This window comes from Cebus imitator, unplaced genomic scaffold, assembly GCF_001604975.1.
Source record: "Cebus imitator isolate Cc_AM_T3 unplaced genomic scaffold, Cebus_imitator-1.0 Scaffold545, whole genome shotgun sequence".
In the NCBI taxonomy this organism is placed as follows: domain Eukaryota; kingdom Metazoa; phylum Chordata; class Mammalia; order Primates; family Cebidae; genus Cebus; species Cebus imitator.
In genome coordinates, this window is record NW_016107860.1 from 142,063 (window position 1) to 155,932 (window position 13,870).

The 13,870-nt window shown below is 38.8% G+C and overlaps 1 protein-coding gene across 1 annotated transcript in view; it reads right to left on the bottom strand.

Moving 5' to 3' along the window:
- The window catches only part of LOC108293733 (protein O-mannosyl-transferase TMTC1-like), a gene marked incomplete at its 3' end in the record, with an annotated part of 187,277 nt that overhangs the window by 139,759 nt on the left and 33,648 nt on the right, over nucleotides 1–13,870 (bottom strand). The window contains exon 5 of the mRNA XM_017515248.2: nucleotides 12,945–13,151. Within this exon, the coding sequence (XP_017370737.2) occupies nucleotides 12,945–13,151 (207 nt within the window). The remainder of the gene's footprint in view (nucleotides 1–12,944; nucleotides 13,152–13,870) is intronic.

Consider the following 13,870-nt stretch of genomic DNA (forward strand, 5'->3'; position numbering starts at 1 on the left):
ACCCACTTATGTGACTCCAGAATCCATGTACCTAATCCCTGAGCATGCCACTGCTTCATTATTGTTAAATGTAAACAACGAAGGAAATTCTAAAATCACTTTTTGGGAAAAAATGCATCAACAGGGCCCTCTAGTCAGCATTATGTGAATACTGAACTTTGTCTCTTACTCTTCAAGCTCTAAAAACTAAGAGTCTGACATACAGAGTTGATCAGAATCTACCTTGGCCAAAGTGAATGCCTGGCAGTTAATAGCGATAGCCTGACATTGAGCTGCGCTTGCTGTATCACTTAGGAAAATGCAGTCAATATTAGGTTGCAGAGCTTCCAATTGATCAAGCCAGAAAAAGATATTTACTTCACATCTGCTCATTTTCTTTGCCAAGAAGAAAAGCAATTAACTGCTCTCGTACAAAATACAACAGCTGCTTGGACACAACACACATAAGAAAAAATGATGATTTTAGTCAGAAACCGGAGATCAAAACGATAAACTCAGCAAACTGAGTGAATGATAGAAATGGATGGTCAATCCTATGAAGTATCCATTATTTTCTGCTCCTTAGAAGACAATCATCAATTGAGAAAACTCAAGCCAATTAGCAGGTACGGATACATGACACAGTTGCCCTCTGTCTTAGGCTAAGAAAACAAATGCACCAGCAAGGCTCCTGTTACTTTTTCTTCAACGTGAAAACTCTACAAAACTTCAAAAATGGGCAAAGAAATTTTTTATATAAGACAACCTCAGCAAACAAAATACTGAGCTTTAACAAATATGCAGGATTCAATTATGATAAAAATCTCAGAAGTATCATTTTATCATTCTCAAAAATATAACAATATCAAATGCTTTGAATTTTCTCATCTTTACACTTAAATCATAAGTTCCATCAGGCCTCGTTATCAGACTTTCCTACATAGGAATCTAATTCAGATGAATATGCCATCACTCTGTTAACCTTCATCTGCTTCACTCCCAAGTTCCTCCATGATAGGGCTCCTGCCTACCTTCCCAACCTCATCTCCCACTGCTTACGCCCTGAGCTGCTCCTAGTTGCACGAATTCATGTACGTACACACACACACACACACACACACACACACACACACACACACACACACACAGAGGTATTCTGCAGTTTCACCCCTCTATGTCTTTGCCCAAGCTACGCTTTCTGCCTGGAGAGACTGTCATTGTCTCATCTGTTAAGACTCAGCTTGAGCCAAACTTGCCAAGCTGGTTAAGGTCACCTCTCCTGTGATCCCATAATTCTGTGTAAATACTTCTAGCATTGCACTTGCCATCCAGAGTGAAATTATCTTTTTATTTGTATGACTTCCCCACCAAGATTTAAGCTAATCCATGCTGGGCCAACCAGTCTCTTTTTTGAAAATTTTGAGTTAGGGCATAGTAATTCTATTCTATCTCTTACAGAGAATTGAATAGAGAGGCTGTATGAAACTGGAACCGAGGCAGTCCTGCACTCATCAAATTAAGAAAATTCCATCTTATTTTTTTGGGGATGGAGTCTTGCTCTGTCACCCAGGTTGGTGTGCAGTGATGTGCTCTTGGCTCACTGCAACCTCCGCCTCCCTGGTTCAAGTGATTCTCTTGCCTCAGCCACCCAAATAGCTGGGATTAGTCATGTGCCACCACACCCGGCTAATTTTCGTATGCTTAGTAGAGATGGGGTTTCACCATGTTGGCCAGGCTGATCTTGAACTCTTAACCCCAAGATCTGCCCGCCTTGGCTTCCCAAAGTGCTGGGATTACAGGTGTGAGCCACTGCACCCAGCCTCCATCGTTCTTTCTCTATTTATTTTTAAATGATGATGTCTCACACTGTTACCCAGGCTGGAGTGCAGTGGTGTCATCATAGCTTACACCAGCCAGGAATTCCTAGGCTCAAGTGATCCTCTTGCCTCAGCCTCCCAAGTAGCTGAAACCACAAGTGTGCACCATCATGGCCAGCCCATTTAAAAAAATTTTTTTGAGGAGATGGGGTTTGTGATGGTTAATGCTGAGTGTTTGTGATGGTTAATACTTGATTGGATTAAAAGATACTAAGTATTAAACCTTGGCATGTCTGTGAGGGTGTTGCCAAAGAGATTAACCTTTGATTCAGTGGGCTGGGGAAGGCAGATCCACCCTTAATCTGGTGGGCACAATCTAATCAGTTTCCAGTGAATATAAAGCAGGCAGAAAAACACGAAAAAGAGAGACAAGCCTAGCCTCCCAGCCTACATCTTTCTCTTATATCGGATGCTTCCTGCCCTCAAACATCAGACTCCAAGTTCTTTAGTTTTGGGGCTCAGACTGGCTCTCCTTGCTTCTCAGCTTGCAGACAGCCTATTGTGGGACCTTGTGATCATGTAAGTTAATATTAATAAACTCCCCTTTACATATATTTTATATATATATATATACATATATATATATACACACACACACACACACACAAAGTTTTTAATAAATGTGCATTAAATATATTAAAAAAACACCTTTTAAAAATTACTTTGCCAATGTACAACTTTACTACATTATAATTATTAAAGGCAAAATACATGCAAGGGAGAGCTTAATCTTTAAATATTGACATTTTCCATCAATGCATTTGAGCTAAGTTCCAAGGACTTAAGTAGCCAAAAATTAACAATGGAAAAGGAAAAGAGAAAAATGACAAAATGAACACTAGCAAAATTTTCTCCAAAGTCTGTGTAGTCACAAGAGTCTCTCATTATGGTATCTCATTTTAGGTCAACCTCTAACTCTCACACAATTTCTAACTATACATAGGCCAATGGAGTATGATCATTTAAAAAGAAGAAGAAAACTGACAGTACAGTTCCTAAGAGTCTGAAGATAATAGACTTTCCAGAGAGTAGCAAATGACATGAGATCAACCAGCTTGTCTCCCATGTGTCACTTCATGGATAAGAAAAACCAAGATCTAGGGAGCAAAAGTAATTGGCTCAAGGGACATTGCAAATCAAAATTCAAGTAGGACCCAGTTTTCCCACTGGCCAGGCTTCTTGCACTACCCTGTGCTGTCTCTCATTTATTTGTCTCTAGCACAACCTGAGAAATAGCTGTTCTCTAAAAAAGAAAATTCACACATACACCCAAAAACTAATCAGTGACTCTCTATTGTTCAGGTTTTTCAAAAACAAATAAGGACAGACAATGAAAAGAGTTTTTATGCTCAAGATATTCTGTTCTCTTAGTCATCAACCACGATCACATCTACATTTTCTGCTTAAAAATATCTGGAGATTGGTACCCAATTTTGACTTATCTAAATGGTTTACCTTTATAACCTTGGCAGTTATAAAGAAAGGAGAAACAAATTATATTGGGGATAAATGCACAATCTGTCCCTGACTCTGCATGCCAAGTCAAACTGAAGTTTTATCATGAAAGAGACCACTTTTTAAAATCAAAGCTTTTTTTCATCATAATTGCAGTGTGGATCATCATTCCTTTCACAAAGTCACATTCCTTTCATAATCACAAAGAAAAATTACTTAAGGAAGCCAAATGAAAACTGAAAAAAAAAATCTCTGATAAAGACTTAACTGTCAGGAACCAAAAGCTCTACTGTGTAACTCAAACAATGAAATATATTGGTTTTTGATTAGGTACCTAGAGCATGCCTAGCTCTTAACAAAAGACACAAACATTATTCATTTCTGCCATCCAACTCTGGCTGGCTGTTTAGGTTTGGTTGTATTCCTTATTTTTCTAAATTATATATTTAACTGCCTTCACCTCTTAAAAATCATACTTACATTCATTTTACCAATACTTATATAGGTTAAATCGTTAAGGGCAAATCTTTAATGACAAGTCATTAATGAAGACTGTAGCTTAGGCTGACTTCAAAATCAATATGCATTTTTAAGCTTATATATAAAGTTATAAAGATCATAGCTTGAATAATATAAATAGTATTAAAAATTCATAAACCTACAAAATGAAACACATCCTCCCATATGACTATAAGGTCATCTATCTAAAAAGCTAGTAACATAAGTCTTTATTATTTGCTTTACAACCTAATGATTTGTTTATTGAAGTGATCGTCATTTGACATACATCAAAAATTATTATAAAAGATCAGCTGTTACTCTCAGAAACTAAGAACAACTCTGTGTGCCTTTTGAGACATCTTATAACAAGGATGGCACTCATCAGTTAAGAATTAAGTATTATTGTAAAGATTCTATTATCCTGTTAACCTTTAAAGGATAGGAATGTTTTTCTCTTATAATCTATTTCCCTCTAAAATATTGTAAGCTCATAAAATGAGGTAAAGTAACCAAATACCGTCAAGTCAAACCAACACTATACAACTGTCCTTCACTGACACAGCAAAGAAAAGGTGAATGCTGTAAAAAGAAAAGCTTTCTAAACAGTAATTCTTCCGCACTGGCTTTGGCATAAAACAAACATGGGAGAGAGGAGTTAAATCCTAGCACTACCATTTATGAAAATCCACAATTAAGAGCTATTGTAAGCTGTTTTATGTACTACCTCATTTGTTTTTCACAATAATCTCATGGGATAGGCCATGGTACACACAAGGAAACTGAGACACAGACAGTGTAAGCAAACTGCAAAATATCATATGCCTGGTAAGCAGTGGGAGCAGAATTAGAATCCAGGTGCTCTGGTAGGAGTCCATGTTCTTTCCTGGTAATGTACACTGCCAACCTCATAGGTTTTGTAAGAATTAAAATTGCAAGCCATCTGTAAAATTTGAAGCATGGTTCTTGGCCATTGGGAGTGCTATAGTGGTACTCAAAATGTGGGCCATGATGAAAATCATGATCATCATGCTTGCGTCTGAATTTTAAGAGAATTTTCAAATCATTTCCACTTCTAAAATTCTGGTTTTCTTCTGATGGATAAAATGTCCTTCCAAACCTCTTGAATTTTTTAAAAAAATATATTATTTAAGTATGTCTATCTTTAAGGTTCTGTCATATTGGGTCTACAATAAACAGCACAAGATCAAAACCTGTGCCAGACAATTTTCCTAGCAACAACCTGGAAAGCCCACCAAATTATGTGAAACCACAATGATCTATTACTTGGCATAGAATAATGTTCTCATGAAAAAATATTTATATATCCCCTGAGTGTTTACAATGTTAAGATGAAATGATACAGCTTTTATTACAATCACTCCACAAACTGTCAGTAGGTTACATTAAAAAAGATAAAGAGAACAAAATTAAACTGGTTGACAGTAGCATTAACTAAAAGGGCAAAGATAGCAGCAGCTAACTCCTTGCATCACTGTAAGAGCACTAGCTGTGTTCTGCAAAAGAAGAGAGCTGTTTGGTGGCCTTGAAGTCCGCTGCCACTCTCTTACCCACACAGGCCAGAGGTTGAGTATTCCATATGGTGTCTGCTGAGCTGATGGAAAGCCATGAGACCTGAGATTCTCTTTCAACAGCCTATTGTGACAGTGATAGAATTGCATGCCAACCAGAAATGCCTACTTCTGATAGCGTTCTCTTTCAGCATATGTCCTTGTGCATCCAGTTGGAAAGCAGATGCCTAAGCTTGATTACTCTACACTGAGAAAGGAAAGAACTTATCATCCACTGACTGAAATTCACAGGGGATCAAATATTGCCAAGAACCGATACCCAATCAAGCTGAAGCAGAATGAACCAGGGACTGTCAGCAGTTAGAAACTACCAACTGCTACCCATAAATTAAAAGGAATTTTTGCCTCCTTAGCATATGATTTATTTAGAAGCAGTTTTTAGTGCTAACTTCTGAATGAAGCCAACAAGCACTTTATTGAAATTATCCATTTTAGTGCTGAGCTCCGTTCAGGAACCAATGTGGAGTTCTAATAAGCTTTCAGATGAACTCATAAAGATGATTTGTTTTATCACATACTGTGGTTCTGGTTCAGAAGGGATGACATCCCTCTCAATTAATGGCTAAGAAATAGTAATAGAAAAAACAAAAAGCTCTCTTCAAAATCTCTAGCCACCAAAGAAAACACTTTTCTGGCAAGTTCTGTATTTGAGAAAACCTACCTTAATGAGACATGGGAAATGAGCTTGGATAAATAATCCACTGAAGAACATGAAAGGCACAGTAATGACTCTACTCCAATCAACACAGTTCATAATTCAGAAGACTTGTGACACTAACTGACACAGTTTATTTTCGAAAATAAGTTTTCTACTTAACTTTTTTTTCTTTTTAGAGGCAAAGTCCTGCTCTGTCACCCAGGCTGGAGTGCAAAATCTTGGGTTTAAGTGATCCTCCCTCAGCCTCTCAAAGTGCTGGCATTACAGGTATGAGCCACAGTGCCCAACCTTATTATTTTTATTTATCAAAATACATTTCCCGCCATTTCTGTCACACCTACAGCAAAACACCACCATTCATTTACCCTTTTCAATAAACAATTTACTTCTCCATAGGAGGTCAGTTGCCTGCAGTAATCACCCACCTCCCTTCTCCAGTGCCTTAACATTCACTAAGTGTGCCTGTAGTCCTGACCTAATACCAAAGAACACAGGGTCTTAGCAAAATGTATGGTCAATTCACCACATTAAAAAGAAACTGGATCAGATACAGTGGCTCCACTTGTAATACCAGTATTTTGGGAGGCCGAGGTGGGTGGATCACCTGAGGTCAGAAGTTCAAGACCAACCTGGCCAATATGGCAAAACCCCGTCTCTACTAAAAATACAAAAATTAGCTGGGTGTGGTGGCGCGCCTGTAATCCCAGCTATTTGGGAAGCTGAGGCCAAATTCTGAGAATCACTTGAACACAGAAGGCGGTTGCAGTGAGTCAAGATCACGCCACTGCATTCCAGCCTGGGTGACAGAGCGAGACTCAATCTCAAAAACTTGTTTAAAAAGAAACAAAAAACAAACAAACAAAAAAGAAACTGAAGAATGGAAAAAGCTCAGGGATGCATATGGACAAAGATCAGGAAGGATATCATTTGGGTATTATATCTGAATGATAAGACCCTGAGTACCAACAGTTATAAAGTTGTTTCATAATACATAACTTTAATCATACTGGTTAGTTTGGTCAGTGTCATTATATAGTTGAGCCTAAAAGTTATTACTTTCTTGGGTCTACCACCATCATCCTCCTACCTCCTGAAAATAACTCACAGTAACCTGGACACAGTCATCTAAAAACTACATTTAAAGATTTAACTATGTATGCCACTGAAGAGCGAATTCCATAGTAAAATGTGGCCCAGCTCATCTATACACAAAGCAAGGAAAGCAAGGAGAAAGCTATTAGCAGCAATTAAAAATTTGCAAAGATCCTTTAAAATAAGATCTTGGTTCATATCTGCTTCCATGAGGTGGTTTGTGTTTTTAATGTGCATCACTGAGGTTTATATTTTAAGAGATTTTTAAATGAGGGATGTGAGATTTATTAAATAAATATGAATCTACAAACTTCACTTTTAACTGTTACATGTATTTTCTGTGTGGACCCATTAGTTAACCCCACACCTCTTATTCAGGCATTTCATTTTTGAAAGCAGCAGCTGAATGAGACTGAAAATGGCTCATCTGAGATCAGTCAATGCATATGATGTATAAGGGGGAGAAAGAGAACCCTGTTCATCAATAATGCAGGCTTTCAACACAGATTTGTTCTATCACCTGCAAATCTCATATCACTAGCTCACTAGATTTCTCTCAAAGACGGTATGAGGCCGGTAATAATCTGGAACACATTTTCCCTACTCACAGAATCATACGTGTGGCATAAAAGTTCAAAAACCTACCTCAGGAGTTTAATTTGCACAGCTTTTCTTACTTTGGGGGAAAAGGAGTGCAATACAAGGTCTACAGCAATAAAACATAAAAATGACACTTAAAAGATCAGTTACCCATTTTATCACTGAAGGTCAAAATATTTACATTCCTCCCTACATCCCTTGAATTAATTACCTTACAATTCACTTTAGTGCCAAACTGTTCTCTAGTCCTAAACTTGTTTTAGTTTTTTTATTTGCAAGCCTATGTGCAAGGTATTTACAGAAAAAAAAAAAAAAAAAAACTTTTAAAAGCCACTGAAATGAAAATCTAACCATTAACTTGCCCAAAAAGTAGAAAAGGAGTTCATTTTATATAGAAATATCATAATCATCATCCCATAAACTTTCACAAGAATAGGGCTTTATTTCACTGCCATATTCTCAGCACCAAAAATAGTGCCTGACATATAGTAGGTGCTCAGCAAACAGTACTGAATGAACGAATGATCCATACCATACTTTGAAGGGCAGCAGAGGAAAGAGGAAATGTTCGAGAATTTTTATTGAGCCAAGAACTGTCTTTAATGTCTATTGTGGTCATTGTCATTTAAACATGAAACCTATCAAGTATATATGAAGAATGACTATACATATATAGGTGTGTATATACTTGATGTATATGGAATGAAGATAGGATTTCATTTAGAATTCACTAGGCTTTCTAATGTGAAAGGGAAAGTGGGCTCATGTGTGCATGAATTTGATGTATTTAAGATGTTGGGGGGTGTTTACACATAAAACATTTCTCATTTCCCATGGAATAATTCAGTAAAAGAAGCATGAACTAAAATGTCATCTGATTTTAGACTAGGTACTCTCAACTCTAGGCTTTTCATTATACTTTCTACCCATAAGTCAATCACTAAATCACATAAAAACAGGCAAACCAAATCAATGACCTGCAGTAGGATATTTTTCCTGGGCTTAGATTTTTTCCCTGTATTACTTAGTTTCTGAAAACAATATTTTGCCTGATAACATTTAGCCCAATTCTTGTCAATCTCACACCAATGCATCCAATATGACTATGTCCTAATAGTTTTGAAGTTGAACCATTAAAAAAAAACAAAAACAAACTCATTTCTTGCCTGTATACTGCAGGTTCAGCATTTTTACCATGCATCCCAGTGTTTGGAAACCCAAACAGAGAAAATAATATTCAGAATAGTAAACTAATAATAATGAAGCTGCTGGTTTCCATGTGCTGAGTGGCCACAGTATGCCAGGCACCAATTATATGCTTAATATGTGTACTAATGCTTTTAGTCCTGACACCCAGTATGAGTAACGTGCTGCTATCATTTTCCCCTTTGATAGATGAGAAAACTGAGGTTCACAGAGGTCAATAACTTGTCCAGGATCAAGTAAGTGATGGAGCCATGATTTAAATGCTCTGTCTGCAGAGTCAGAGATCTTCAGAACTACGATGACGTTGCCTCTTCTAACTTTTATTTGCTTTACCTGATCACCTTCAGAAAAAAGTACAAGCACAGTTTTCAAAAGTAATTGTAACAGTAATCGAATTTATACTCAAATGTATGACACCTTTTTTTTTTTCCCAAAGAGCAAAGATATATGACAACTTTCCTTTCTATGGAGGGAAGATGGTCCTGGCCCACAAACACATTAACTTAGTGAGAATCTGGCCCAATTCCAGCTGTGCTATCTACTGCTCTCCAATCATCATTTTCTAAAATAGTCTGCTACTTGAGGTTAAAAAAAACGAAAAAGTAATCTATAAGGTATGTCACCTAGCTTGATATATTATCACCAATAACCCATATTGAAGCAAGTCAAGAGGTGTCTCATTTGTGGAGCCAGAGGTGACTGCAAGAATCTTTGTACCTGCTGAGAGTTCAATGGAGAAGCCAGCTCCACATATAAATGATACAAGCACTCTGCCTCTTCCCCAAAGCTTAGCCCTCGCCCTGGACTCTGGACTTTAGAGCATAGTAAATGAGCAAAGCACAAGTTTAGGAGTCAAACAGCCTGGGTTCCAATCCTGACCCTACCACTTACTACATGAACTTGGACAAGGTTTTTTAACCTCTAATCCTCAGTTTCCTTACAGCAATGGGAGTTGCAATATTTAGCCTAAAAGAGATACCACAGTGGTTGCATGGGATAACATATGGGACAGGCTGGCCGCCTTCCTGGTACACAGTAGTTGGATAACAGAAAGTTTTCTTCCCCCTCCTGAGGGACCTTCTCACTGCTGTGCTAGAGCTGGCTGACACTGGTTTGGAAGAGCTGACTATTAAATCTGTAGGAATTTTAAAAGCCACTTATTTAAAAAACAGCCATTATTGAAAATTAAATGATATAAACTTAAAATTAAATGTCATATTTTAAACAAGGTACTAAATACTCAAAGCTCATTATTCTTGAGTTGGTTTTTGCTTCACTTTTCTATGACCTATGTTTTTGAGGTTATTTGTGTCTATTGCATCTATCTGATAGAAATACTGCATCACGGCGGGCTACGACACAGCCCTCACGGCGCCATGGTCAGTGAAGTCACACTCGTAGCTTGAAATCAGCCACAGTGGGAGTATTTACATTAGGAAACACTACAAATCAGGAGTCCCTTTCTTTGGAAAGCCAGTTATTAAACAATTAGCAGCACATAACAGGTGTGTGCTGGTCATCTAACAATACACACACATGTGTGCACGTGCACGTACACCCACACACATCCGTAAAATATAAAATAAAACTGGAAAGAAAAATGAACATTCCTTCCACTAACAATCTTTTCCTCATTTCTTCATTGGCAAATTTATTGGAAATGTCCCACTATTATTAATTTCCAACACTTCCTTATCATCCACTCATCAACTGATCCATGTTGCAATTATTTAAGCAGGTGCTATTGGCCAGACCCTGTGACAGGAGCTGGCAACCCATCTGTGACACACCCTGACATGAACCTGCCCCAACCGAGTTCATAGTCACGTGGCAGCCTAGCTTCTGTCCCACCTTGAATGTCTCCAATGATCTCTATACTCCTTTCCCCCACCTCTTTAGCCTCCACTAAAAAAATTCACAATTTCCCCAATTGTTTCACCTTCTTTCCCTCCATGGCCCTCAACAAAAATGTCAAGATTTTCTCAATGCTTTAACCCTTTATTCCTCTTCCCTTTTCCTCAGGAATTTCCGCATTAATGTGATTTTGTTCTCTCTCCAACCCCCAGAAAACCTACTACTCCCCTAATTTTTCCTCTTAGTAACTAATGCCACCATCCACCCACTTGGTTAAGCCAGAAACTTGGAAATCCTTGTTTTCTTCCTTTCCCTCTCCCCATCATCACAAACACTAGCAAGTCCTGTTGGGTCTGTATCAGAAGCGTATCTCAAATCCAGCTCATCTCTTCATTGCAGTTTCCATGACACTCAGCTAAGACTCCCTTTCCCTCACTCAGCTTGTATAAAAGCCTCCTAACCCTTTTCCCTTCTTCGTGATTGTCCCCAACATCCTGCATCACAAAGAGGCCAGAAGGAATGTTTTTAAAAGAAATGTAATCATGTCTGCCTATACTTAAAAATAATAATAAAACTTCAACATCTTCCCATTCCCCTCAGAATAAAATCCAAACCTGCTTCCACAGCCAGCACAGTCCTTCCCCTGTGCCCTGCCCAATCCTTGCCCTCACCCCTTCTTCTCCCATTTTGCTCATAACCCTCAAGCCCAGAACCCTCTGCCAGATCTTTGCACACCTTTATTGGCTCCTAACCTCATTCAGGAGGATTCAGAAGCTTTCCTTGGCCAACCAACCTGAATGCCTTCAGGCTAAGCCATCTCTCTCCATCACATCCTGCCTTACTCTCTTCTTAGCACTCACATTGTTCATTCATTGTGGATTATTTATTATCTACCTTCTCCTACTAGAAGGAAAGCTATACAAGAGCAAGGACCTTGTCTTTCTTATTTACCAGGACACTCCTGGTGCCTAGAACATGCCTGGCACTTTTCAGCCACTTAACAGATATTTATTGATGAATGAACAAAAGAATGAATGAATGGGGCCAGATTAAAAAAAAAAAAAAAACACAGGCAAAGGTGAGAATAACTGAAAGCCAATACTACAGAAGGAAGGAATTCTAAGGGACTGTGTACAGAAGAGTAAGAACAGCAATCTGAAGTGGTAAAGTGCTAATCCTATGAATGAAATTTCCATATGTTAAAATAATTAGGAGGTCATTAGGCTGAGGGGTCTCTGGCAACCTGTAGCCCTACATAGGCAGAGAAACCCAACTGAGTGTAAATGGTAAAATGAAATCAAGCTTAACCACTAACTAACCTCTAACTAGGAACTTTCCACTCGAATGATCCATATGGGGATACTGCTCCCCTTTAACCAATCAAATATTTCCTTTGCTCTGCTTCTGCCTTCGCCCTGTAAAAACTTTCCCTCCTGCCTCAGCAGGGGAGCCCCAAACCTCAGAGGTCTGGAGCTGCCCAATTCATTAATCACTGTCTGCTCAAATAAACGCTTTAGCTTTTTAATGTGCCTAAGTTTATCTTTTAGCATATATCTGTTATGTTCTGATTTGCACATGGCCTGAGCTATTTTGGAGACAAATTAAGTTAGTGAGCAACACCTGTCCTGATAAATCCATGCTAATTTTCATGGCTACGTCAAAATATTAAAAAATAAAGAAGAAAAGACAATCATGTGCACTAAAGATTTTCAGACATCGTCAAAAACATTTCAGAAAGGAAGAGTCCTCTGGGTTTCCTCCCATATCTGCATTGTAATAAATTCAGATCAAGCACAAAGAGCAGAGAGAGGCAGGAGAAGCAGAGGGAGAACACCCTCCTCCCCTAGTAAACAAAGGGTGCCTTCTGATGCCTGAAGCTGCACAGACCCACACCTCATCACAGGCAGACAGCACGGCTTCCACTTGCTTCATCTAACTACTCCTTTCTTATCCATTGTATTACAGGGAAGGAAAAGAGGGAAAAGGGAACAGAAAGAAGGGAAGGATGGAAGCATGAAGAGAGGGAGGTCACAGTGTGCTGCCTCAGTGCTTCAATTCCCCAGGCATCCCAGGCTGCACTAGGTAATGCTGGACGTTGAAAACATGCAGGAACCAAGAAACCCAGCCCAGTACCTCATCATGGACCACACAGCTGGTGGGGATACCGGGAATCCACTGCTCTTGGGTTCCGGTGGCAGAGGAGAGTGGCAGCCACCCCAAGCTCCTTTGTGAGGGAAACGCTGGTGCTTCCCGTTCTCTCGGTGAGGATGGCCTGGCAGTGAGGAGGGCTGGGGGCTCCCGGGCTGCTGTGGGCCATGTGGACAGAGGGCCCCATTGCTCCTGTTATGTATGGAATTGAGGGAAGACAAAGTCAAACAGAGTGACAAGGCTTGCAACAGCAGACAGCAGTACCCCGCCCCACCCACAAGTCCTGCTTCCTGGAAACAATCATTCTCAAGTCTTTAGCTCCTGTGTTTCTGACATTTATTGCCATATTATTAAAACAACATAATTATACATATTTTTTCAATTTTAAAACTTATCGTATTGACTTACTGTTATACAACACTATAACTGAGTCTTTCTTAGATGGCCACCAACACACACACACACACACACACACACACACACACTTCACCCCTTACCCTCCAAATAGGTTTATCTCAGAATATTTGGTTGAAGTGGTATTAAGGATTTACATTATTATGATCTTGTAAGATATTGCTCATAGCTGAACCATCCAATAATTACATTTTTTTCTGTTATGAATTCTCTGAGATATAACTCATAACCACGAGATGGGCAAAAATTTAAACATCTGATACTACCAAGGGATGGTCAGAAAGTGAAACAAAGGGGATTTTCATTCCTGCTAGAAGCATTTCAGCAGCAGTGTCTTGGGGTGTGATGCAGTCAACATGCATCTATCCTTTGCCCAGCAACTACACTTCCATGATTATGCCTGAAAGAAACCTTCATATATTTGCACAAGAATGTATGCACAGAAATTTCACTGCAGCATAGTTTATAATAGCAAAAATGTGGAAATAACCTAAATT